Source organism: Mobula birostris, chromosome 22, assembly GCF_030028105.1.
Source record: "Mobula birostris isolate sMobBir1 chromosome 22, sMobBir1.hap1, whole genome shotgun sequence".
Taxonomy (NCBI): domain Eukaryota; kingdom Metazoa; phylum Chordata; class Chondrichthyes; order Myliobatiformes; family Myliobatidae; genus Mobula; species Mobula birostris.
In genome coordinates, this window is record NC_092391.1 from 24,815,918 (window position 1) to 24,839,596 (window position 23,679).

At 41.2% G+C, this 23,679-nt stretch overlaps 1 protein-coding gene across 3 annotated transcripts in view; it reads left to right on the top strand.

Moving 5' to 3' along the window:
• The first annotated feature begins 1,015 nt into the window (after positions 1 to 1,015).
• Positions 1,016 to 23,679, top strand: part of odf2a (outer dense fiber of sperm tails 2a) — a 54,659-nt gene continuing 31,995 nt past the window's right edge. For 2 of the 3 annotated variants that reach the window (XM_072240340.1, XM_072240342.1), the window contains exons 1-8: positions 1,016 to 1,095; positions 6,122 to 6,235; positions 8,239 to 8,358; positions 15,575 to 15,745; positions 16,718 to 16,905; positions 17,505 to 17,631; positions 19,755 to 19,886; positions 22,716 to 22,790. In XM_072240340.1, coding sequence (XP_072096441.1) covers positions 1,093 to 1,095; positions 6,122 to 6,235; positions 8,239 to 8,358; positions 15,575 to 15,745; positions 16,718 to 16,905; positions 17,505 to 17,631; positions 19,755 to 19,886; positions 22,716 to 22,790 — 930 coding nt within the window. In that variant the 5' untranslated portion in view covers positions 1,016 to 1,092. The remainder of the gene's footprint in view (positions 1,096 to 6,121; positions 6,236 to 8,238; positions 8,359 to 15,574; positions 15,746 to 16,717; positions 16,906 to 17,504; positions 17,632 to 19,754; positions 19,887 to 22,715; positions 22,791 to 23,679) is intronic. The other variant, XM_072240341.1, reaches the window with a different exon arrangement.

The window sequence follows — 23,679 nt, forward strand, 5'->3', positions numbered from 1 at the left end:
ATTTCTATATCTGTAGTGTGTTTTTTTTTCTTTTTTTTGTGTTGGGAATGACCACTTAGAATTTCTCACATTCTGACATCTTTAAAGCTAAAGCACTTTCACGGTAACTGCATCCTCATTTTCCAGTTTTGACAAAGGGCCTTAAAACTGAAAAGTTAACTTTGTTCACAAACAAGAGAAAATCTGCAGATGCTGAAAATCCAAGCAACACACGCAAAATGCTGGGGGAACTCAGCAAGCCAGGCAGCATTTATGGATAAAAAAGTACTGTCGATATTTCGGCCGAGACCCTTCAGCAGGACCTGAGTTCCTCCAGCATTTTGTGTGTGTTGCTAAGTTAACTCTGCTTCTCTTTCCACACAGCCTGACTTGCTGAGTATTTTAATTTATGTGCCAGGCCTGAGATTGGGCAATCCTGTGATTACAATATCGTTGGCATCAGTATTTCCCATAAATTACCCGATAATCTCCTCCCCAGAAAAGAATGTTAACCACAATCGATCTCCAGCGGGTTATTATGGCCCGGAGAGAATATTGACCTGGAAAAATGACCGCTTGACGAAATTTGGATTGAGAAGAACAGACATAAAGACAATTAGAGACAACCAGTAACAAACATAACTGGTCAAACAACCCATCCAGATCCAGACCATCCCGCATCAATCAGTGTTGCTAATGACGCTGAACGACGATGCCTATTGTAATCTGTGACTGATTACCTCTGTCGTTTCTAATCATATACATGTTAATTATATTACATTCTTTACATTAAAACATATTTAGTAAATATACTTATCCTGCCCTATATGCCTGGAAATGTAAAGACCAACAAGTTAATAAACGGCTATTAGTAGTTGGGTGGGTTGCCATGGTGATCCAACTGGAAGCGTAACCCGGAAGGTTTTCTCAGTAGGGTCAAGGGGAGAGCGAATCGGAGCGCAGCCGAGACCGTTGGGGCGATTTGAATGCATCAATTAGAAGAGAGCGGAGCGCATCCGGAAGTGACGTAGAGGAGTGTGGCTGTCGGAAGTTGGGAAGCAGCCGAGAGCTCAGATCAATCGCTTCAATTGGCGGTATCGACGGGGATTTCGTATGGTAAGGTGCCGTCCACTCAACAAAACCGTGGCATCAATAACAAAAGGAAGGATCGTGTCTGTCTAATTAATTTACGCTTCAGCATTGCTCCCCAGTCCATGTTGCAAAGCGCGGCAGTGATTTCTGTGATACGACAAAGACTCCAGTCATTTCATGGCAACAGCAAGATCCCACTGTTAGTCGGTCGGTGGGTTATTTAGTGGATACAGTAACAGGGTCGGTGGTAGCGCAGTTGTGAGAGGTTTACATCTTCAGGGTGGTTGTGGACGAGGGCGGGGTGTACCTTACATTCATCCGAGGCCATCCCCTCTCGGCCTTAATCATTCCGAACGCTTCCTTGGATGAACCGCCAGCAATCATTGCCCTAAGTCTTCAGAGTCCAGGTTCACTCGTTTTCGGCCCAGTGTCCATCCGCTGGGATTACGGACGGGGATGACGGTATTCCTTGGTTCCTAAATTTGATTTCGACGCACCCCGATGTGGGTAATCGGAACAAACATTAGTCCAAATAACGATACTGACGTTCAATTCAATTTCAAAGTTAGATAATGTAGCAACCAGCCAGGTTTTCGTTTGGTGCACATATAGTGGAAATCTTGCGGCAGGCTTAGGGTGTGACCCAGTGCAAAGTGTTACCAACTGTGAAAGTGTAGTCACGGGCATTCATTTTTTTATGAAAAGGAAAAAGCAGGAGGCGCTCAACAGGTTAAGCAATAAATGCAGAGGGAAACAATTGCCATTTAAGATATCTGACCTTTCGTCAGAACTGTATTAATTCTCTAAAGATGAATGAACGTTATGGTGGAGTGGGTCTGGCTAGGCCTTCCTGAAGTGGTTGGAGGTCCAGTTGGACTTGACATTCTTGGTGAGCCGCTTGGATTAGGAAACCATTAAAATGGCGAAGGGTGTCATGGATGTAGTGAAAAAGGGTCTAGACAAGGTGAGAAGGAATTAAGTTCTCTAGAACAGTCTGAAACATATTTGTTTTCTAAGACATTCCTACTTGGGGATGTTGGGAGTGGGAAGGAGCAGAATGTCTGGTGTCTGAGGCTGAAGGCCATAAAGAGAAGAGCTTCAGAGGAAATGATGTCAGTGGGTGTCTTGGAAACAATAGTCTGATATGCAGTGGTGATGTCATGGAACAGGTACAGGTGTCCAAGAGCTGTCAGTTGGCTTCTGCAAAGCTGAAGTTAGTTTGCTTGTAAATCCGCCTTTGTCAGTGATTTGATGACAATGTTGGAGTGTAGAGCTGCAAGTTCAGAGAGACATAGATCGTAAATAAGGGTGAGGAATAATCAGTCACTGCCTCATCAGTAGTTAACAATTCCTCTATCTCTGCCGCACCTGCTTTTAGGATGAGGTTTTTCATTCTAGAAGAGGGAGATGTCCTCCTTTTTCAAAGAAAACGGCTTCCCTACCTCCACCATCAACACTACCCTCAGCCATATCTCTTCCATCTCACGCATGTCTGCTCTCACCCCATCCTCCTGCCACCCTACCAGGGAAAGGGTTCCTCTTGTCCTCACCTACCACCCCACCTGCCTCCACGTCCAGCACATAATCCTTTGAAACTTATGCCACCTCCAATGCAATCTCACCACCAAGCTCATCTTTTCCTCCTCCCTCCCCCCACTTTCTGCTTTCCACAGGGATCGCTCCCTCTGTGACTCACTTGTCTGTTTGTCCCTCCCCACTGTTCTCTCTCCTGGAACTTAACCTTGCAAGTGTAAGCAAGTGCCACACCTACCCCTACACCTCTTCCCTCATATCATTAAGGGCCCCAAACAGCCCTTCCAGGTGAGGCGCCACTTCCCTATGAGTCTGTTGCGGTCATCTACTGTGTCCGGTGTGGCCTCCTGTATGTCGGTGAGACCCATCGTAGATTGGGAGACTGCTGAGCATCTACATTCCATCCACCAAGACAAGCCGGGATCTCTCAGTGGCCACCCATTTTAATTCTACTTCCCATTCCCATTCCAATATGTCCATCCATGGCCTCCTCCACTGTCATGATGAAGCCACACTTAGACTGGAGGAAGAACACCTTGTATTCCGTTTGGGTAGCTTCCAAGCTGATAGCGTGAACATCGATATCTTGAATTTCTGGTAATGCCTTCCAACCACCCCCCTTCACCATTTCCCATCCCCTTGTCCCTCTCTCACTTTATCTCCTTGCCCGCCCATCATCTCTCTCTGGTATTTCTCCACCCCCACCCCCTTTTTCTTTCTTCCATGGCCTTCTGTCTCTTTCACCAGCTTTTTAGTTTATCCCTCCCCCTCCAGGTTTCCCCTATCATTTGGTGTTTCTCTCTCCCCTCCCCCCATCTTTAAATCTGCTCCTAGTCCTGCCAAAATGTTTTGACCCGAAACGTCGACTGTACTTTTTTCCATAGATGCTGCCTGGCCTGCAGAGTTCCTCCAGCATTTTGTGTGTGTAACAATGATCAATTTTCTTTTGAGGGGAAAAAGCCAGAAACGGTGTCCAAATTGATTAGAAATTCCAGAGATGGGAGAGAGGAGGCCACAAAGGTGCAGTTAATAGAGCATCACCCTCACAACAAAGATGCTGTCTCTGTAGAGCTTGCATATCCTTCATGCTGATTGCTTGGCCACTATAAATTGCCCATAGTGGTTAGGCAAGTGGGTGAATCTGGGGAGAGATCTTCAGTATGGAGAGGATTTTTTTTTAAAAAAGCACTCTTGTAAAATGAGTATGAACAATTGGTGGTCAGAGTGGACTTGGTGAGTCGATAAACCTGTTTCTGTACTCCATCTTTTTATGACTGTGATTTCTGCACAATGGGGAAGGCGCTGAGTGCTGAATTCATTAAGATGGAATATGGGGAGGAGCTTAAGGCTTCTGGTAAGGACTGGTCTTTTGAGTTCAGGAAAAGGAAGACGAGAGAGATAGTGGAAACGTGACGGGATGGAACTGGAGCAAACTGTCAGGTCAGAGGACAGATGGAACTTGAGCAAACTGTCGGGTCAGAAGACAGCAAAGGGAAGAAAGATCTGCATGAGTATTAGAATTAGAGTTATTGAAGACTGCAAACTTCAATGTGAGAGAAAAATATGTTTTGTTTAAACACCAAATATTGCAAGGGATAAATGGAACAATAAAACTGCTTTTAAATTGGTTGAGTTGGTACAATTGTACAGTGAGATGAAGGACAGGCACATGAATTTCAATAACAGCAAAAATTATGCCTGCAAAAGTGTTGAATAGCTTAAACATGCCTGTCATTGAAGGTGAGTCTGAATTGTGGAATCCACTTAACATACATTGGAATAAGAGAGAGTTCTCAAAGAAAGGGATATGGCTGTATAAACTAGTTTTGGTCAATGCCTTAAAAAAAAAAGCAAGGGAACAGCCATTGAAGGCAAGCAAGGTTTAAAATAAAAAGACAAACAATTATTTTTGGTGAGCTGTTTCATCCTGGACATTCCCAATTGTGAACTAAATAATATTGAAATAACAGAAAATACAGGAAGTACAGTAGATTCTAGTTAATTGGGACACAACGGGATCAGTACATTTTGGCCTAATTAAGCTGCTGTCTCAATTAGCCGAAATTTCATGGGAATAGTTTAAAAGGTATAAAAACAACAAACTACCATTTAACTGAGTAACAAATCATGTATTTAAATGAATTACAGAACAAATTAGAACATTGATTTATCAATACTACAATGATACTATTAAACTATGTATTAGTTCCTAATTGTTATCAACGGAGGAATTTTTCCAGTGTACCTGTTTCCCGTTGTGTTCTTTTGATTGACTGCAAATGAACAAAATCAACACAGACACCTAGTGTAGATAATGGACCGCCTTCAAACAATGCTATGGATGATGTATCCTCCAAATCTTTGTTTTCATTGTAGCATTCAAGGTGATTGTCAATACCTTCAAACTATTCGTAGTTCCTAACTTGCTGAAGTAGTGAAATCATTTCATTTTCACTCGCGGCCATTTCTGGCATCTCTAAGCGTGAATGCTTGAAACTACAATGAGCAAAACAGTTCTGAATTGCCTTACTGCTTATTTCTCGGCAACTATTAGTGACAAAAATCATTACTTTTTGAACACAAGCATACGCAACTGATGTTATGTAGAAAAAATGTTTGCTGTAAGCACAGTGTAGTATCTAATGGCCATACAAGTGCATGCATTTGATGCTAGGTAGAAACTGTTTGGTAACAATCCCCTGTCCCAATGAAGCAGCTTACTGTCTCAAATAAATGAAGGGAATCTAGGCTATTTTCTTGATTTGTTTTTGTTCTTTAAGAGTTGTCCCAAATAAGTGGCTGGCCCAACTATCCGATGGCCCAAATAACTGGAATCCACTGTATTTAGCAGGCCAGTGGCATCAGTGGAGGAAAAAAAAAACAAAGACACTTTATTGATTCAAATGAAGGGTCCTAATCTGAAAAGTAAATTCTGTTTCTCTGTCCATGGGTACTATCTGACCTGTTGAGCAATTCCAGCCTTTTCTGTTCTTTTTTCCATATCTCTACTATCTCCAATATTTCACCCTTGGATGCTTAGAAACAAATTAACTGAATGCTCCTCTTCTGGTTACACAGCCTTCTGACAGTAACTTCTGTGTTTCTGCTACTTGCCCATCGTGATTTTTAATAAATAACTCTACTGTTTGAATGTACTGTAGATATGAATTTCTTTTGAAAGAATAGACTGAATTAGTGTTCTATTTTATTGTGGTGTTTTGAATACCATATGTAAAAAAATTATTTAGAAACCATGTGATACAACCAGATAGATGGAAGTAAACTTTTTCATGGAATTCAGGAAGCTGTGCTTGAAACAGAGCATCAAACAACATTCATGAAATTTCTGGACAAGCGTTTCAATCACCGAAGTCTTGAAGAAACAGCTGGCAAATGGGATTAGTATAAATAAGTACAGTACAGCTGGTGGTTGGATTTGATGGAGTGGGTTGAAACGCCTGTTTCTGTGCTGTGAGATTCTGTGAACCAATCTGATTCTTTGTGTTACTTTGATCAGCTGAGAAGGGAAATGAAAACAAGAACCTCTCCTCTACTCCATGTTCATGTTGATGAAACAACCCCTGTTCATGTTCATGTTAAGAAGAGTCCAAAACAAGCAAAGAAGGTCCAGGTAATCACTTGGCTCTCTAAGTGGAAAATTAGACTACATCAGTCTTGTGTGCTCACACTCTTTTCACTTCTGAACTATTAAGATTTTTATCTTTCTGACTTATTCCTTTCATATCTGAATGCATTTTATTTGCACTTTTTTGATAAATATCACATTTCTTTTGCATTTTGAGTACTCATTGTGAGTGAAAATTGTGGTTTAATATCAGCACCAAGATGCAGTTTGTTCTAACCACCCTAGGACCTTCATTGTAAAACTGGTGTATAAATTGCATTGATGTATTAGTTGTTGCTTCCCAAGCCTTATTTTTGGCCACTCTTTGGGACTTCTACCTTGGGAAAGCATATTCCTTATGATCTCCTATGAATACCAACATGGTTCACTTTCTCATTTTTAAAAAGAGTAAGCAATTTTTTTTAACCGAAGTAGATGACTTCACATTTTTCCGCATTATATTCCTTTAGTAAAAATGTCTTTATCCCCTCTGTGTCTTCCTCACAGTGCACACACCTATCAGCTTTATATCATCAGTAGACCTGTTTAAGTTACATTTACTAAGCCTTGAATTCAAATTGTTAGCATCTGGGACTCCGGCATAAATTCCTGTGTATCCTTACGAATCATAGCTTCCTAACCTAATATAATCAGATTCCTACAATTCCTTACCCACTAACCATTTTCAATCTCTCCTATTCCATTCATTCAGTCCCATGTGTTCTAAGTTTGTTTAGTAGTGAAAATTTATTTAGTTGCAGTCTATTTTTTGCTTAATCTCATATGATACCCATGAAAGTCCAGATAAACCACTTTTGCCTTATCCATTCTACTATAATCAACTCCTACTTCTTGCCTTCATAGTTTGTTGAAAGCAGTCTAGCAAACTATCTTTCATTTTTAATATATGATTACCTTTTTTCTCATTATACTGTACCAAATCTAAAATAGCCTATTTAGTTATTGGTGCTTCATCATACTAATGTAAAAAAAAAACATTTTTTATACTCAATTAATTCACCTTCAGTTACATTCATCTAATTTATATTTGGTTTAAAGATTACTGTATTGCGATTGTTACCTGCACCAGTATTCCTTCATTTCTATTATGCCTTCCGTTAACTCTACCATTTGTGGGACTATATGGAGCTGTCACAAGTATTTCCTGCCCCTTGTTGTGTCTTAGCCCCAACCAAATTTATTCCACCTATTGAAGTTCTGAACAAAGAACCTTTCGTCTAGATTACTGTGGAGAATCTCTATAGTAATATGAACTGACTACTTTGAACTACAATGGACTTGGTGGGATTTTGTTCTAATTATGTTCCTTAGATAATTTTCTATAATTAACATTTTTGTGAATATTGTCTCTCCAATGCTGTGTTCCTATGATTCCGCTGCAAGTAAGCTTTTCATTTCACCTATGGACGTTACAATAAACTCTACTATTCTTTTCAAATTCCTTCATCCTATTCTTTAATATCATGGCTATCCCTCTGTTTGCATTATACCTATCTTTTCTCAAAGTTGGAAAATATTTACTTTCTGCCTTATTCGCCTCACAATCGTATCCTTGTAGACGCTATTCAGTCGTAAGCAATTGTTTTGATTTATGCCATTAATTCATTGCCTTGTTACAAATGCTGTGCGCATTCAAGAAATTATTCTTCAGTTTTATCTCTGCTCTGACGCTCACTGCAAATATATTGCTATGTTTGTATGCCCTGTTTCTTCATGACAGAGTCTGGTTATGATTAGCCACTTCATAATTATGTGCAATCACTTTGTTCATTCCTTCTAACTTTTTATATTTCAGCCCACTGAAATATTTAGGTCAGAATGTTATCCATTATCTCAATGATTCGATTCACTATATACAGGTCTGAGCCTTCTTCGGGTGAAACCTGCCCTGATAGAACAGCTCTGTTTTAGGTCCTTCATGACATTCTCATAGCATTGATATAAGTTGAATTTCATGATATTATAACATCTTTACTTTCAACATTTAGCAGAAACTGAAAGGAGCACTTGAATGTGGCAACCTGAGACCAGTCAGCAAGGTAAAGACCAAGGTGCCATGGATTCCACCAGGCAAAACATCAGTAAGAGAACTTGGCTACAAATGGGAGGTTTGTACCCATAAGTCCTTGAAATTTCTAGTTTGCATTAATGCTTATTTAATTCTGGTGTCAGTCTCACTCCAACGAATAATGTTTTGATGACAGAGATTACAAAAATTAGCTTTATTTGTCAATTGCACATTGAAATTTGTAGTAATACAGGGGTCCCCCCGCTTTTCGAACGTTCGCTTTATGAAACCTCACTGTTACGAAAGACCTACATTAGTTACCTATTTTTGCTAACAGAAGGTGTTTTCACTGTTATGAAAAAAGGCAGCACGCAAAAAAAGAAGCAGCGCATGTCCCGAACAGCCGCTCTCCCCTGGATTTGGAACGGCATTCTCGCCGGCATTGCTTAAACACGTGCCTGTGAGCAGCCGTTTGCAAGATGTGTTCTAAGGTATCGGAAAAGCCTGAAAGAGCTCGTAAGGGTGTTACACTTATCGTAAAACTAGACGTAATTAAGCGTTTCGATCGTGGTGAACGAAGTAAGGACAAAGTGAGTTTGGCTTGTGGAAGATGACGAAGATGATGTTGAAGAGGTTTTGGCATCTCATGACCAAGAACTGATAGATGAAGAGCTGATGCAATTGGAAGAGGAAAAGATAACAATCGAAACCGAATGCGGTAGCGAATGGACCGAAAGTGAAGTCGTCCAGGAACTGAACGTGAAGCAACTGCATGAGATTTTTGCTGCAATGATAAAGTACGACTTTAATTTTGAAAGGGTACGTCGGTTTAGGGCATATTTGCAGGATAGTTTGAGTGCTGAGAAAGAACTGTATGATAGAAAAATGCGCGAGGCTAAGCAGTCAAGCATACTGTCGTTTTTCAAGCCTTCGACATCAGCCACAGCAGACGACGAACCTCGACCTTCGACATCGAGACAGGCAGACATAGAAGAAGATGACCTACCTGCCCTGGTGGAAATAGATGACGAGATGATACCCCGTGTCCCACCATCCCAACCCCCGGGCTGCGGACAGATACCGATCTGCGAAGAATACAGCGGTGGCCGGAACGCACCCAGCACATCTTTAAGAAAAAAGCCGAAATAAACAAGCTAATTAATTAGGTGCCACCTGACACGTAAATGTCGGCCCAGATCAGAGGCGATTGCCAATTGCGTCGCCTTTGATCTGGGCCGATATCTACGTGCCGGGCGGCACCTAATTAATTAGCTTGTTTGTTTCGGCTTTTTTCTTAAAGATGTGCTGGGTGTGTCCTGGCTGCCGCTGTACTCCTGCAGGTTTCACGGATCGGTATTGGTTCGCTGCGTGGAGGGTGGGGGCCACTGCACCATCCCAACCTCTGACGACTCAGCCTAACACACCATCCTCAGTGTGCTCGATGTCTTCCCGATTCCCGTAAGTGATACTACACTGTACATACATTATTTCTACTTTATATAGGCTGTGTATTTTTATGTGTTATTTGGTATGATTTGGCAGCTTCATAGCTTAAAGATTACTGGAGAGCGCTTGCGCCGTGTTTCTGCCAAGAGCGCTTGCGTGAGATTTTCGCTATGGAGAACAGTGCAGCAATAATTGTGGAAATATTTCTACTTTATGTAGGCTGTGTGTTCATCATATCATTCCTGCTTTTACTATATGTTACTGTTATTTTAGGTTTTATGTGTTATTTGGCATGATTTGGTAGATTATTTTTGGGTCTGCTGTTACATGTTCAAGGAGATCTGTGTTTTTTTTTGTGAGAATGATGTAATGGTCTTTTGGAGGTCACCTGATGTGATCTTCCCACCGATGTGAGGTCACGTGATGATATGTGCCCCATGGGTATATAAGGGTCGACCCCAGATAATGCAGTTAGTTTTTAGTTTGTAGATTTCCAGGTAGAATGTGCTGTGTCTCTGTTTCTGTTGCGTGTTTGTTTTTGTGACGCAGTTTCATTTTTAAAACGGAGTGTTGCGTTCTATTGCAAGATACAATATTATTGGACTGGAAATTTTTGGCTAGATGTGCTGATTTACTCAATTCCAGAAGAAGAAGGGAGAGTGAAGACTTTATCGAAGTACAGGACCAAAGGATTGAGAGGAGTCGGCATCGTTTGGCAGTTTAACAAAGGATCGACCTTATTGAGTCTTAGTTGAAGGAGTAGCGACCTGCATCGAGATAACTCTTGCCAAAAGAGTAAAGAGTTCACGCAAAGGTTAAAAGACTTTAAGGTCAGTTGTTTTAAACTGTTTATTTACTGCCACGTGAATTCTGAGGACAGAACCAGCAGGAAAGTCGCGTCTGTGAAGAAATCCTTCTCCAGAGAAGTCTCTCCCAATTGAACGTACAAATCTGTTGGACTTTCGAATTTACCATTTTAAGAACTATACCTGACTGTATCGCTTTAAGAACCAGTGCTGAGTGACAATGTGTTGAACGGCTGCATAACAGTTAACTTCTGGTTAAAGTTTTTGTTTGTTTTTTTCCTTATCGTTTATCCGTGTTTAATAAATGTTTGGTTATTTTTATATAACTTGTCTCAATTGATATTCATTGTTGCCGTTTACGTAACACTGCGAATGCTCGCAAATTTTTCCCCATATAACTAAATGATAATTGCTTCTTCGCTTTACGACATTCCGGTTTACAAACCGTTTCATAGGAACGCTCTACATTTAGATGGCGGAGGAAACCTGTATGTGTCATTTGTGTCAAATCAAGTCATAAGGATTATACTGGGCAGCCACACCAATATACCATGCCCACAGTTTACTAATCCTAACCTCTACAGCCCTAACCTGAAGGGATGGAAAGAATGGAGATTTGAGGGAGAACTCTGGCTTGTCTGTATTCTAGTTCTCTGCTTCTATTTCTTTAGTCATAGTCATACTTTATTGATCCTGGGGGAAATTGATTTTCGTTATAGTTGCACCATAAATAATTAAATAGTAATAAAACCATAAATAGTTAAATAGTAATATGTAAATTATGAAATAAGTCCAGGACCAGCCTATAGGCTCAGGGTGTCTGACCCTCCAAGGGAGGAGTTGTAAAAGTTTGATGGCCACAGGCAGGAATGACTTCCTATGAAGCTTTGTGTTGCATCTCTGTGGAATGAGTCTCTGGCTGAATGTACTCCTGTGCCCACCCAGTACATTATGTAGTGGATGGGAGACATTGTCCGAGATGGCATGCAACTTGGACAGCATCCTCTTTTCAGATACCACCATCAGAGAGTCCAGTTCCATCCTCACAACATCACTGGCCTTACGAATGAGTTTGTTGATTCTGTTGGTGTCTGCTACCCTCAGCCTGCTGCCCCAGCACACAACAGCAAACATAATTTTGCAGAACACTTAAAATATAAAGCCTCTTCCTTTTCCAGTGAGGTCAAAAACCTGCATGAGCAGAAACAATAATTTTATGTATTTTACTGTGCAATGAACTTGTGCTTCCTGTGGCTTTGAAAGAGAATTCTTGATTTCATTTTGTGCAGGACTAAACTTCTTGGGAATACAGAGGAAATCTGAGAGGACTCTTTGTAATACTATAGTATTAATGTGTTAATTGAACACATTAGTGTTCCTAAACACAAGAAGGTCTGCAGATGCTGGAAATCCAAAGCAACACACACTGAAATGTTGAAAGAACTCAGCAGGTCAGGCAGCATCTACGGAAATGAATAAGTAGTCGATGTTTTGGGCTGAGACCCTTCTTCAGGAATATCTTCATGAATTGCTGTTTCTATCTTCATGAATTTTCATCAATTGATTTACATAGCAATTCTGGGAGAAATTCATCACTGGTACCATACAAATTGAATGAGCTAGAAGGAGATGAAGGGGAATAGAAGCTTTTAGCTCCAATAACAGATCTTAACCTTGTCATTTAAACTAGTAAGTAGCTGAAGCATAAAGACCAGGATGGATCATGTTCATTCTCAGGTCTTTACTGAAATAACAATGATTAGGGTGACATGGTAGCGTAGTGGTTATCACAACGCTTTACAGTACAGGTGACCTGGGCTCAATTCCTGCTGCTGCCTGTATAGAGTTTGTGACTGTGTGGGTTTCCTCCCATATTCCAAAGGCATACTGGTTGGTAGGTTAATTGGTCATTATAAATTGTCCCGTGATCAGGCTAGGGCTAGATTGGGGGATTGCTGGGCTGCGGAGCTGGAGGGGCCTATTCTGCAGGAACTCTGTGCTGGTCGCTAGTTACTGCTCATCGCTAGTGGAGTTTGTGACTGTTAGATGCAGACTGTTTTATTTACCACGGGGATTCACCACTGTCCTTATAGTCAGTGTCTACATTCCCCCCAGCGCTTGTGCTAAGGAGGCGCTCTGTGAACTGTATGGGGCTATGAGCGAACTGCACAACGCACACCCTGATGGACTGTTTATTGTCGCCGGAGATTTTAACCACGCAAGCTTCAAGTCAGTGCTCCCCAGATTCCATCAGCATGTGGACTTTACAACGAGAGGGGAGAACACATTGGACCTTGTTTACACAAACATCCCCGATGCATACCGGGTGGAGCCCTGCCCCCACCTCGGTTACTCAGACCACATCTCTGTTACGCTAATCCCAGCATACAGACCGCTCGTCAGATGCTCCAGACCAGTTCTGAAGCAGGTGAAAACCTGGCCAGCAGGAGCCATCTCTGCTCTTCAAGACTACTTTGAGCACACTGACTGGCACATGTTCAGGGAGGCTGCAACCGATGGAGACCAGCTTAGAGGAGTACACAGCATCAGTGACAAGCTACTCAGCAAGTGCATTGATGATGTCACTGTGTCCAAGACCATCACTACATGCACTAGCCAGAAGCCATGGATGACCGCGGAGCTGCATGCGCTGCTGAGGACCCGTGACTCCGCCTTCAGAGCAGGCGATAAGGCAACCCTAACAACAGCGAGGGCCAAACTGTCCCGGGCCATCAACGAGGCAGAGCGTGCACACGCCCAGCAAATCCACAGTCACTTCCAGGACAGCAGTGACACGCAGCACATGTGGAAGGGCATTCAGGACATCACCAACTACAGGACAACACCACCTGCCTGTGCTGGTGATGCCTCCCTCCCAGATGCGTTGAACAACTTCTACGCTCGTTTCAAGGTGGAAAATTACGTGGTGGCGAGGAAGACCACTCCTCCTCCCAATGACCAGGTGCTGTGTCTTACAGTGGCCGATGTGAGGAAAACTCTATGCAGGGTCAACCCACGGAAGGCTGCTGGACCAGACAATATTCCTGGCAGGGTGCTCAGAGGATGTGCAGACCAGCTGGTAGATGTTCTCACTGACATCTTCAACATCTCCCTGAGCAGCACCATCGTTCCTATGTGCTTCAAGGCTGCCACCATCGTCCCCGTGCCAAAGGAGTCTTCAGTGTCCTGCCTCAATGACTACCGTCCTGTTGCACTCTCATCCATTATCATGAAACGTTTCGAGAGGCTCGTCATGAGGCACATAAAGACCCTGCTACCTCCCTCACTGGACCCCTTGCAGTTTGCGTACCGTCCAACCGTTCAACAGACAACGCCATTGCCATCACCCTCCACCTGGCCCTAACCCACCTGGACAAAAAAGACACGTATTTTCGAATGCTGTTCATAGACTTCAGTTCAGCATTCAACACAATCATCCCTCAGAAACTGATTGGAAAGTTGAGCCTACTGGGCCTGAACACCTCCCTCTGCAACTGGATCCTAGACTTCCTGACTGGGAGACCTCAGTCAGTCCGGATCGGAAGCAGCATCTTCAACACCATCATACTGAGCACGGGGGCCCCCCAGGGCTGTGTGCTCAGTCCACTGCTGTTCACTCTGCTGACCCACGACTGTGCAGCAACACACAGCTCGAACCACATCATCAAATTCGCCGATGACCCGACCGTGGTGGGTCTCATCACCAAGAACGACGAGTCAGCATACAGAGAGGTGCTGCAGCTAACGGACTGGTGCAGAGCCAACAACCTGTCTCTGAATGTGAACAAAACAAAAGAGATGGTTGTTGACTTCAGGAGGACACGGAACGACCACTCTCCACTGAACATTGATGGCTCTTCCGTTGAGATCGTTAAGAGCACCAAATTTCTTGGTGTTCACCTGGCGGAGAATCTGACCTGGTCCCTCAACACCAGCTCCATAGCCAAGAAAGCCCAGCAGCATCTCTACTTTCTGCGAAGGCTGAGAAAAGTCCATATCCCCCCCCCCACCCGCCCCCACATCCTCACTACATTCTACAGAGGTTGTATTGAGAGCATCCTGAGCAGCTGCATCACTGCCTGGTTCGGGAGTTGCACTGTCTCAGATCTCAAGACCCTACAGCGGATAGTGAGGTCAGCTGAGAAGATCATCGGGGTCTCTCTTCCCGCCGTTACAGACATTTACACTACACGCTGCATCCGTAAAGCCAACAGCATTGTGAAGGACCCCACACACCCCTCATACAAACTCTTCTCCTCCCTGCCATCTGGCAGAAGGTACCAAAGCATTCGGGCTCTCACGACCAGACTGTGCAACAATTTCTTCCCCCAAGCCATCAGACTCCTTAATACCCAAAGACTAGCCTGACATCTACATCATTTACTATTATATTGTAATTTGTCCTCTACTGTGCCTATTGTCTTGCTTATTATTTATTGTACTGCCCTGCACTGTTTTGTGCACTTTATGTAGTCCTGTGCAGGTCTGTACTCTAGTGTAGTTTTGTGTTGTTTCATGCAGCACCATGGACCTGGAGGAATGTTGTTTCGTTTTTACTGTGTACTGTACCAGCAGTTTATGGTCGAAGTGACAATAAAAAGCGACTTGACTTGATCTCAATAAATAAATAAATCCACCACACTTCAAAGGTGATGGGAAATTTGTCCACAGTTTCTAACTGTATTCAGTGTCTGTGAATCCTAGGTGCATCTGGATGGAATTTAGTGAAGATGGAATTTAATTTGGCTGTAGTACTTGTGAAATCATAATATAATGACGCTATCAAATGTAGGGAGATTTCAGCTCTTGGGCAAAGTGGACAGCCTGCTGAGTCAGATTCACAAAATGTAATGAATACCTGCCAGAGAACAGATAAACCTGATGAGGTCTTTAGGAAGCACGTATCATGCTTGAACAGAACTATTTCTTCATTTTCTGAGGTATTTCAGCTTTTTATGTGTGCCCCATTGATAAATTCAAATCTGCAAGTATTTGCTCTTACTTTGGACAAAGTTTTGGAGTTGATCATTACTAACAATTGCTGTCATGCTCCTTTTATTCCAGGGTCCAACTCATCGACTGGATATAACACCTATTAACACTGAGAAATTCAACTCAACACTTCACCTGAGTGACCTCTCCACAGATGATGAGGAAGCGATACATGGGAAGATGAATCAGTATGAGAAGAAAATCAACTGTCTTATGAAACAAATGGGATCATTAAAAAATGAGGTAAGGTTAACCATGCTGGTAGTAACACACTTATAATGCCTCTTAGGATTTCAAACTACTTCGCAAAATAAAATATAGCAAGTTTTGTGCAGCCAGCCATGTGTGAAGTGTTGTCATGGTTTAAAGCTGTTAAATCAGCTGGTGTCCTGGATTTCATCGCTTGAGGGTGGAGTGCAGGACAGTGTACTGGCACACTTGGTTGTATGACCTTTTAAAATGTAACTTGGACCAGGGAAGCTGGTTTAATGAGTCCTATGAAGATCCAACACTCTAGAACCCTAAATAGTAGAGCTTGAAACCCCCAAAACAGAAGAAATAGCAGGAATAGGCCAGGTGAGCCATTAAGCCTGACCATGTCCAGTCTATTTTTCTGTCCATTTCCATCGATATCCAGCAATTCCTTTGGCATCCAGGAACCTACCTTAGTCTTGAATGAAGGGTAATGACTGAGCTTTCACAACCCTCCAAGCAGAGAATTTTAAAGGTTTATAGTCTTGTGTCCTCTTCACAGTTTACATTTCAACTTTGCTTTGTATTATTAACAGACTTGTTACATTAGGTTTCATCAAAATCTAAATTGTGAATAATTGAGGGCCCGATATTGATCCCTGGGCATCCAGCTGGTAACTTGAAACCAGCCCATGTATTTTTACTTTTAGCCAGTCCTCTTCAGTTAACCCTCATTTTAGTGAGCCTTATTTTATGTAACAGAATTTTTATGTGGCAGGACATTGGGGGCTTTTTAAAAGGAAAACACATTCTGCTCCACTTTATCTACTCAACTAATTGTATCCCCTAAGGTATTGGATTTGTCAAAAATGATTTTTCCCTTTGTAGCATATTGATTTTTTTGATTATATCAGACCAATAAAAGGAGCAGAAACTGTTGCTTCTGTTTGCTGAACTCCTAGTTTAAGCATTTCTTATAATTCCAATTTGAAAGTGTAACTGTGATTTATGTATGATATATAGGTTGAATTGAGAAAGAAAAATCAATTGCTGGAACAGCGAGAGGAGGAGCTGAATCTATCCAAGCGGTTGATTGAAGAGAAAGAGGAGGAATTAGCTGAAATCACCAAGGAGCTAGTTCTTACTGAGCATAAGAATGAGTTACTACAAAGGGACATTGAAATGATGAAAGAGGATCCAGAAAATTCCTGGTACAAGATTCATAAGTATTTCCTTCTTTTTATCCATAGTTTCTGCCAGCAATCTCTCCTTCATGCAACTTGCTTCAGCTGGGAGAATAACCATTCTAAGCAATTATCACAGAAGGAATGGGATAGATTGATGAATAATGGAAGTCATTTAACCTAATACTAAATATCAGGAAAGAATAAGGAATTAGATTAAAGTCTGTTGAATGTTGATAAGGCCACGTGAATTGGAGTACTGGATTCATTTCTGATCACTTCTAATGAGAAATAATATGGAGAAGGACACTATGAAGGAGATTTGCTGAGATTATAAAAAAGTATACCTCCTTAATCACTAGACCTGGTTGGATGAACCAGAATTTCTTCTTCTTTCCTGGTTTGGCAAATATGTGATTCCAAATCCACCAGAGTTGTTAATTGCCTTCTTAGTTCAGAGGTATCGGCAAATGGTCAGCCTTGTTGATGACGGGCAATCCCCTGAATAAATAGTTTTAAAGTATCCTTCTCATCCTGTGTAACTATTACTTTGTTCTCGTTTCACTTCAAGACAACTTCTTGCACGTAATGGGAATTATCAACATGTATGATGTTGTTTTTCAAAGCTCAGAAAAAAAGCTGTGGCGAAAAGATGACACGCTGTTGAAAAAGCTGATGGAGGTTGAAATGGATGGAGCTGCTGCAGCCAAGCAGGTTGCATCTCTGCGAAATACCATCAGTAAGCTGGGCACAGTAAGTGTAGCTTTTTTTTCTTTTAATCATGCATTATGTAGTCCTTTCTTCAAGAAAGCTTTTACTCCTGTCTTGCAATTCCGTCAACTACAAAAACTGAAATGCTGGAAAGAATTGCTAATGTTTGGTGAATGGCCTGAATATTCTGTCTTCTCATACAGTGGTCCACTTAATGTGTAGAACTATTCCCTTCAATTTTTCAGAGTATTTCTTCAAGTGATTACTGCTTAAATAATTCTACTAGAAATTTCTGAAATGCCTTCTATTCTATCTTGAGATCAAGAAGAAAATGTCAAGTGGCTAATTTTGTTGATGAATTCAAAGCAGAAGCAACTTGATCTACCAAGTATTTCTGTCTTTTGCTAATTGTTGAAGGTTGAATTATGACAAGTCTTGCACAAAAGCGAAGTAAACTGATACTATACTGTACAAAGTATTTAGTGCTACACTGCGTAGTGCTTTAGAAAAGATAGTAGCTCAGGCTGTGTGTCTGGGAACTGGAAGCCTAGCACAAGCCTCTACCCTCCCTACCACTGTGCCAAGAATCTGCTGCAAATGCATGTCCTCCACTGGTACAAACTTCCCACAGCTCCATATGGAGAAGCTGCCTGTTCAGTTGGTATTGGACTGCTTGGAGCAAAGAAAGATGGGGGTGAATCACACGACTTGTATATATATTTTGAGGGTCATGACCTTCAGCTTTGCCTTGAAGAAAAGTAGGGTTGAAGAGTTGGAGAGACCAATCAGTTCAGTAAATTATTGAGCAGAATAGAGTGGTGAAATAGAAAACAGTCTTTTGCATTGGATGAATTAGGGAAATAAATGCCCTATTTCTGTGTATTACAATGTGATTTCTGATAGATGTCTTAAAGGAGGAAGATAGGTTTAGTGTTCTCAAACTTTTATGCTTGGAAAGCCATGTACAGGTTTAGCTAAAATTGATGTTGGTACTTTGCTGACAGTGTACGACTGCTGGGCTTGTGAAGTAATGTTACTCTGCATCCTCCACTTGTGTGTGCTCTCTTGCATAAAAAGCTCTTGTGTATTTGAAGTCTGCAAACAGCATGGGACTCTGACACTGCAAAAAATCTTTCCAGGAGGGTTAAGGCCTGCCTTGACATAAAGGAACTGACTTGCCTGAGACTATAAGGATTTCAGTTTCCTCCAGTTTTTTTCTTTTCTTGAAGATAATTTCCCTTGTACTACTTCATACATCCACCCTTGGTATCACCACCATTCTCAAAGTTGTCCCCAAGATTACAAACGGTTTAGTGATCTGCTTCCGAAGTTTTGACTAGAAATTTTATCACTGTCATAATTTCAGGAGGTTTTGAAGGAATGTTACTTCGTACAACCCTTTTGAGGTTTACTTTGTGGGCCATGGCAAGATTAGTCCAGTGCTTTCAATACGACGAAAATATTGTTGTGAATTTTGCTATATTGTCGTTTGCCTAATCATTAGTGTCCATTTCTACAATGCCTCTCCTTTAAGATAACTTGTTACTCTATTGAACACAGGACAAGGGGATCCTAAGTGAAAGACGGGTGAAACAAAAGTCTGGGGTTAATAGCACAACGAATAAGATAAATAACTTTTGGGAGCTTGAAATTGGGTGTAAGTTTATTTTAAATATGTGGTCTGGAAACTAGGAAATGAAACGGCTTCTGTTTGTGAGTTAAGAGCCCAGAAGAAGTATATGGGAGCATAACATTATAAATTTTATAAAGAATCCTAACCAAAGCTTTGATACAGATTGAATAGTCTGTTGGAATTAATAAATGTTATAGCTTGAGAGGGGATATGGTTGAAGAAGCATTATTATTCCTTGAAAAATTAAATACTTCAATAAGAATTTGCAAAAACATTGAGTGGTGATGCACAAATGATCTTTGCCAAGAAACAGTTGGAAACAGATTTTAATCTAAGCCTCCAGTGCAGATTTCTAATGGCTGCCTGTGCCAACATGGATGAGAAAAGGAGAAACTTTTTAATGAGATTTGTATTCCCAAGGGGTAGGAGTACAAAATTTTCAGTGGTCCTTTTTTTTTTAAAAAATAAAAATTCTCTATATTTGCAATGTGAAATTGCAGGTCCACTAAACTTGCTCTTTCTGTACATTAAGGAGAAGCAAATGTCAACATCAGAGTGTAACTTGCTATCACGGCAGAAGGAACTGTTAATGCAGAAATTGGAGACCTTTGATGCATCAAATCGAACTGTTCGGGATCTACTTAAGGAACAGCATGCACAGGAGGTAAGAATTTGTCAGCCATTGGGTCACTTAATTCTTTTCTGTAGTTGTATTTAGTTAGAAAAGCATTCTTCTGTTTCACCTTCATTGAAGTTGGGCCATTCTGATCATTTGATATTAATACCCAAGCTGGCATTTATTTTGATTTGAGCCATGACACAGTGCAATTACTGTCTGTGATTCAGAAAGCTAATTAATGGCTTCATGTCTCACTTCAGAACCTTTGACACCAAATCTCGACCAATACTATACTGCGACTCTGAAGTAGTCCAGTGGTTTCGGTGCTCCCTGAAAAAAATAAATTGCAATTTTTCTCCCTTCTGGGATCAATAATTCAATGGGTGACCTATGTAAAAGATCCAAAATGATGTTTTTGGTTCTTAAGAGTAGAAAGAATGACATCAGCTTAGTTTTCAGCATGCCCTAGGATTGCTATAATGTATGAAATGGGGCAGGGGCTAGATCTGTCACAAATTTTACCTCAACTGATAGGTTGCCCTTTCTCTGTGTAATGACTCCCGTTGGAGTACTGGACAAATTAATAAACTATCAAGATCCTGCTCCTTAAGGACAGCACAATTCACCCTTCAAGGCAGCAGGAATAAAGGAAGAAAATCATTTAGAGATGGGATATAATGTATATATGAACTTAGTTTCTCAATGTATTAGCAAAATCTATTCCAGTCTGTAGGAAGATGTTTGCAAATGGATCAGAAGTATGGAGGTTCTCTAAATTGGTCACCTTTTATTATGAGTAGCTGTATATCCTTGTTTAATTTCCAAAGGATTTACATTGACTTGCACCTAGTCATATATTAAAGAAGAAATGAAATTTCGTCTGCTTGGCTGAAACTGATACATCTATACAGTCCTAGCAGACTTCTGCATTTTATTGGACCTATGATTTTCTTTCCAAATGTTAAATTAATGCACTATATATATATTTTTTAATCCTTGAGTGAATACAAAATATGCAACAACATTTTCCAAAGTTGAATCGCAAAAAGTTGGCTTGCAGGTATTAAGAAGGCAAACGGAATGTTGGCCTTCATTGCTAGAGGGATTGAATTCAAGAGCAGGGAGGTCATGCTGCAACTATACAGTGTACTGGTGAGGCCACACCTGGAGTACTGTGTGCAGTTCTGGTCTCCATACTTGAGGAAGGATATACTGGTTTTGGAGGCAGTGCAGAGGAGGTTCACCAGCTTGATTCCAGGGATGAAGTGGTTAACCTATGAGGAGAGATTGAGTCGCCTGGGACTATACTTTCTGGAGTTCAGAAGAATGAGAGGGGATCTTATAGAAACATACAAAATTTTGAAAAGGATAGATACGATAGAAGTAGGAAGGTTGTTCAATTGGTTGGTGAGACTAGAACTAGGGGACATTGCCTCAAGATTCAGGGGAGAAGGTTTAGGACGGAGATGAGGAGAAACTGTTTTTCCCAGAGGGTGGTGAATCTGTGGAATTCTCTGCCCAGGGAAGCAGTTGAGGACTCCTCACGAAATATATTTAAGATACAGTTAGATAGGTTTTTACATAGTATGGGAATTAAGGGTTATGGGGAAAAAACAGGTAGTAGATGAAGCTGAGTTTACAGACAGATCAGCCATGATCTTATTGAATGGCGGGGCAGGCTCGATGGGCTGGATGGCCTACTCCTGCTCCTGTTTCTTACTTACTTATGTTATGTAAAGAGAAAATCAGTCAGGTGCAGCACAGCAGTGAAGGGAGGAAGATGAATTATGAAAGTTTAGAGTCAGTGATAGGAACTGATGACAGACTTGTGTTGTCCATTGAAGGTGTTGATAGTGTGCCCATTTAAAGGTCAGTTAAACCTAATGGTAGGTTGAGACAGATAAGAGGGCAGGAAAAGAGACACAGTTGTCAGAAATTTGGAAGTGCTGCTTAGTTATGAAGAGGGAAAAAATGGAACAAAGGAAACTTATCTTTAAAGATGAGGCCACATTTGCCAAGTCATTCATTTGTTTTCAGAGCCAAGTGGTTACAAGATTAATGAAGGAAGCTTTAGAGAGAGGAACATTGGGCAATGGAAACAAATTTTAGTCAAGCCTGTCAGAGCTAAGAAGAAAACAAGAGCTGTGTCCCGTAGTTGCCCTGTCTTAGTTAAAGTGTTGACCAAAACCTCACTACTACAACCACATCTCATTCTTTAACTACCCATCTCTTTCTCTAACTATCTATTAACCAGGAATCTCATTGGTAACTTTGGTCTCATCCCATCGGAGGTATTTCATTTGTCCTATACATCTCTTTCCTTAACTCTCTACAACTTAAAACTAACTCGTTTTTTTCACTTCCTGGTTCTAATGAAGAATCTTCAACTTGAAACAATAAAACTGTTTTTCTTTCTACAAACATCATGTGTCTAAATTTCTCTTTATATTCTAGACCAGGTAGTTATTATTTTGAAATGGAGTGATTATAGCAGTTTTGAATGATGGGGGTAGAATGGAAGTGGCAAGTTATTAACAATGTCAACGAAAAAGGCGAGCGGTCAGCACAGGAACAAAGATGGGTGGGGTAGGAAGTAGCAAGTGAATTTTCTGAACAAAATGAGCGAGCGGGAGGGAAGGATAAAGGATGAGGCCAGGAAGAAGTGAATAACAAGAGATTTATTAAACAGGACGAGAGGAAGAGGGAAGGTGCAAAGGTATTAAAATCTATATAGTCAAGCTTGATGGAAGAGAAAATCATAAGCCTTAAAGCGTATTGAAGATATTAATTTAAGAAGGCAGATGGTAGTGAAGAAAATAACTCTGTGCTATCTGTGCTGATAAGATTAATTCCCACTTTTTTTTTAATACCTAGACTGATGCTTTGAGGTTGTTTGATCTAAAAGAAGTCTTACTTGAAAAACTGGCCCGGTCAGAAGCAGAAAATGCGGTGAGATAAACTTGGTGATTTTGTTCATGGGGAAAACCCTCAGCAGGATTATTTTCAGTTTATATTTTGAGTTCTGCTATCAGCAGTGGCTGCAGAAGGTCAATTAAATATTAGGCAAAGAATCTCTATTCCTCAATCAATAAAACAAACAAGATGGTTATCAACTTCGGAAAAACTTGCACCACTCACACCCCTCTTTACGTTGGGGCACAGTAGTAGAAACTGCAAGCAGCTTCAAACTCCTGGGAGTGCACGTCTCTCATGGTCCCAGAATGCATTCTACACAATCGGAAAAGCTCACAACCTCTTTGCTTTCTGAGGAGGCTGAAGAGGGCTGGACTATGCATATCTACACATGTCATTCTACAGATACAAAGTAGAGAGCCTCCTAACAAGCTACATCACTATGATACGTAAGCTGCACTGTGGTGGACAGGAAGGCTCAACAACGGGTAATCAAAACTTCCCAACGCATCACTGACACCAGTCTACCTGCCATCAAGAATGTATATACAGAAAAGGGCCAGTAACATCATGAGCAACCCACCCACCCTACTGATGGACCATTTGCCCCACTCCCATCAGGAGGCTATGTAGCATCCACGCCAGGACCAGCAGACTCAAAAACAGGTACTTTCCCCAAGCAGTAAGGCTGATCAACACCTCCACCCATGAACCCACCGCTCAACACCCCCAACTACCACTACTTTTTATTTTTCTGTCAGTCACCTTATGCATAGACACTCCTGTGCCTATTGTCACTTTATGGACATAAAATCAATCTATGTATATGAGCTATCTTATTTATTTATATTTCTTGTGTTTTTTTGATTATTATTCTGTTCTTTATGCTATTGTCTGTTTTTTTTGGTGCTGCATTGTTCTGGAG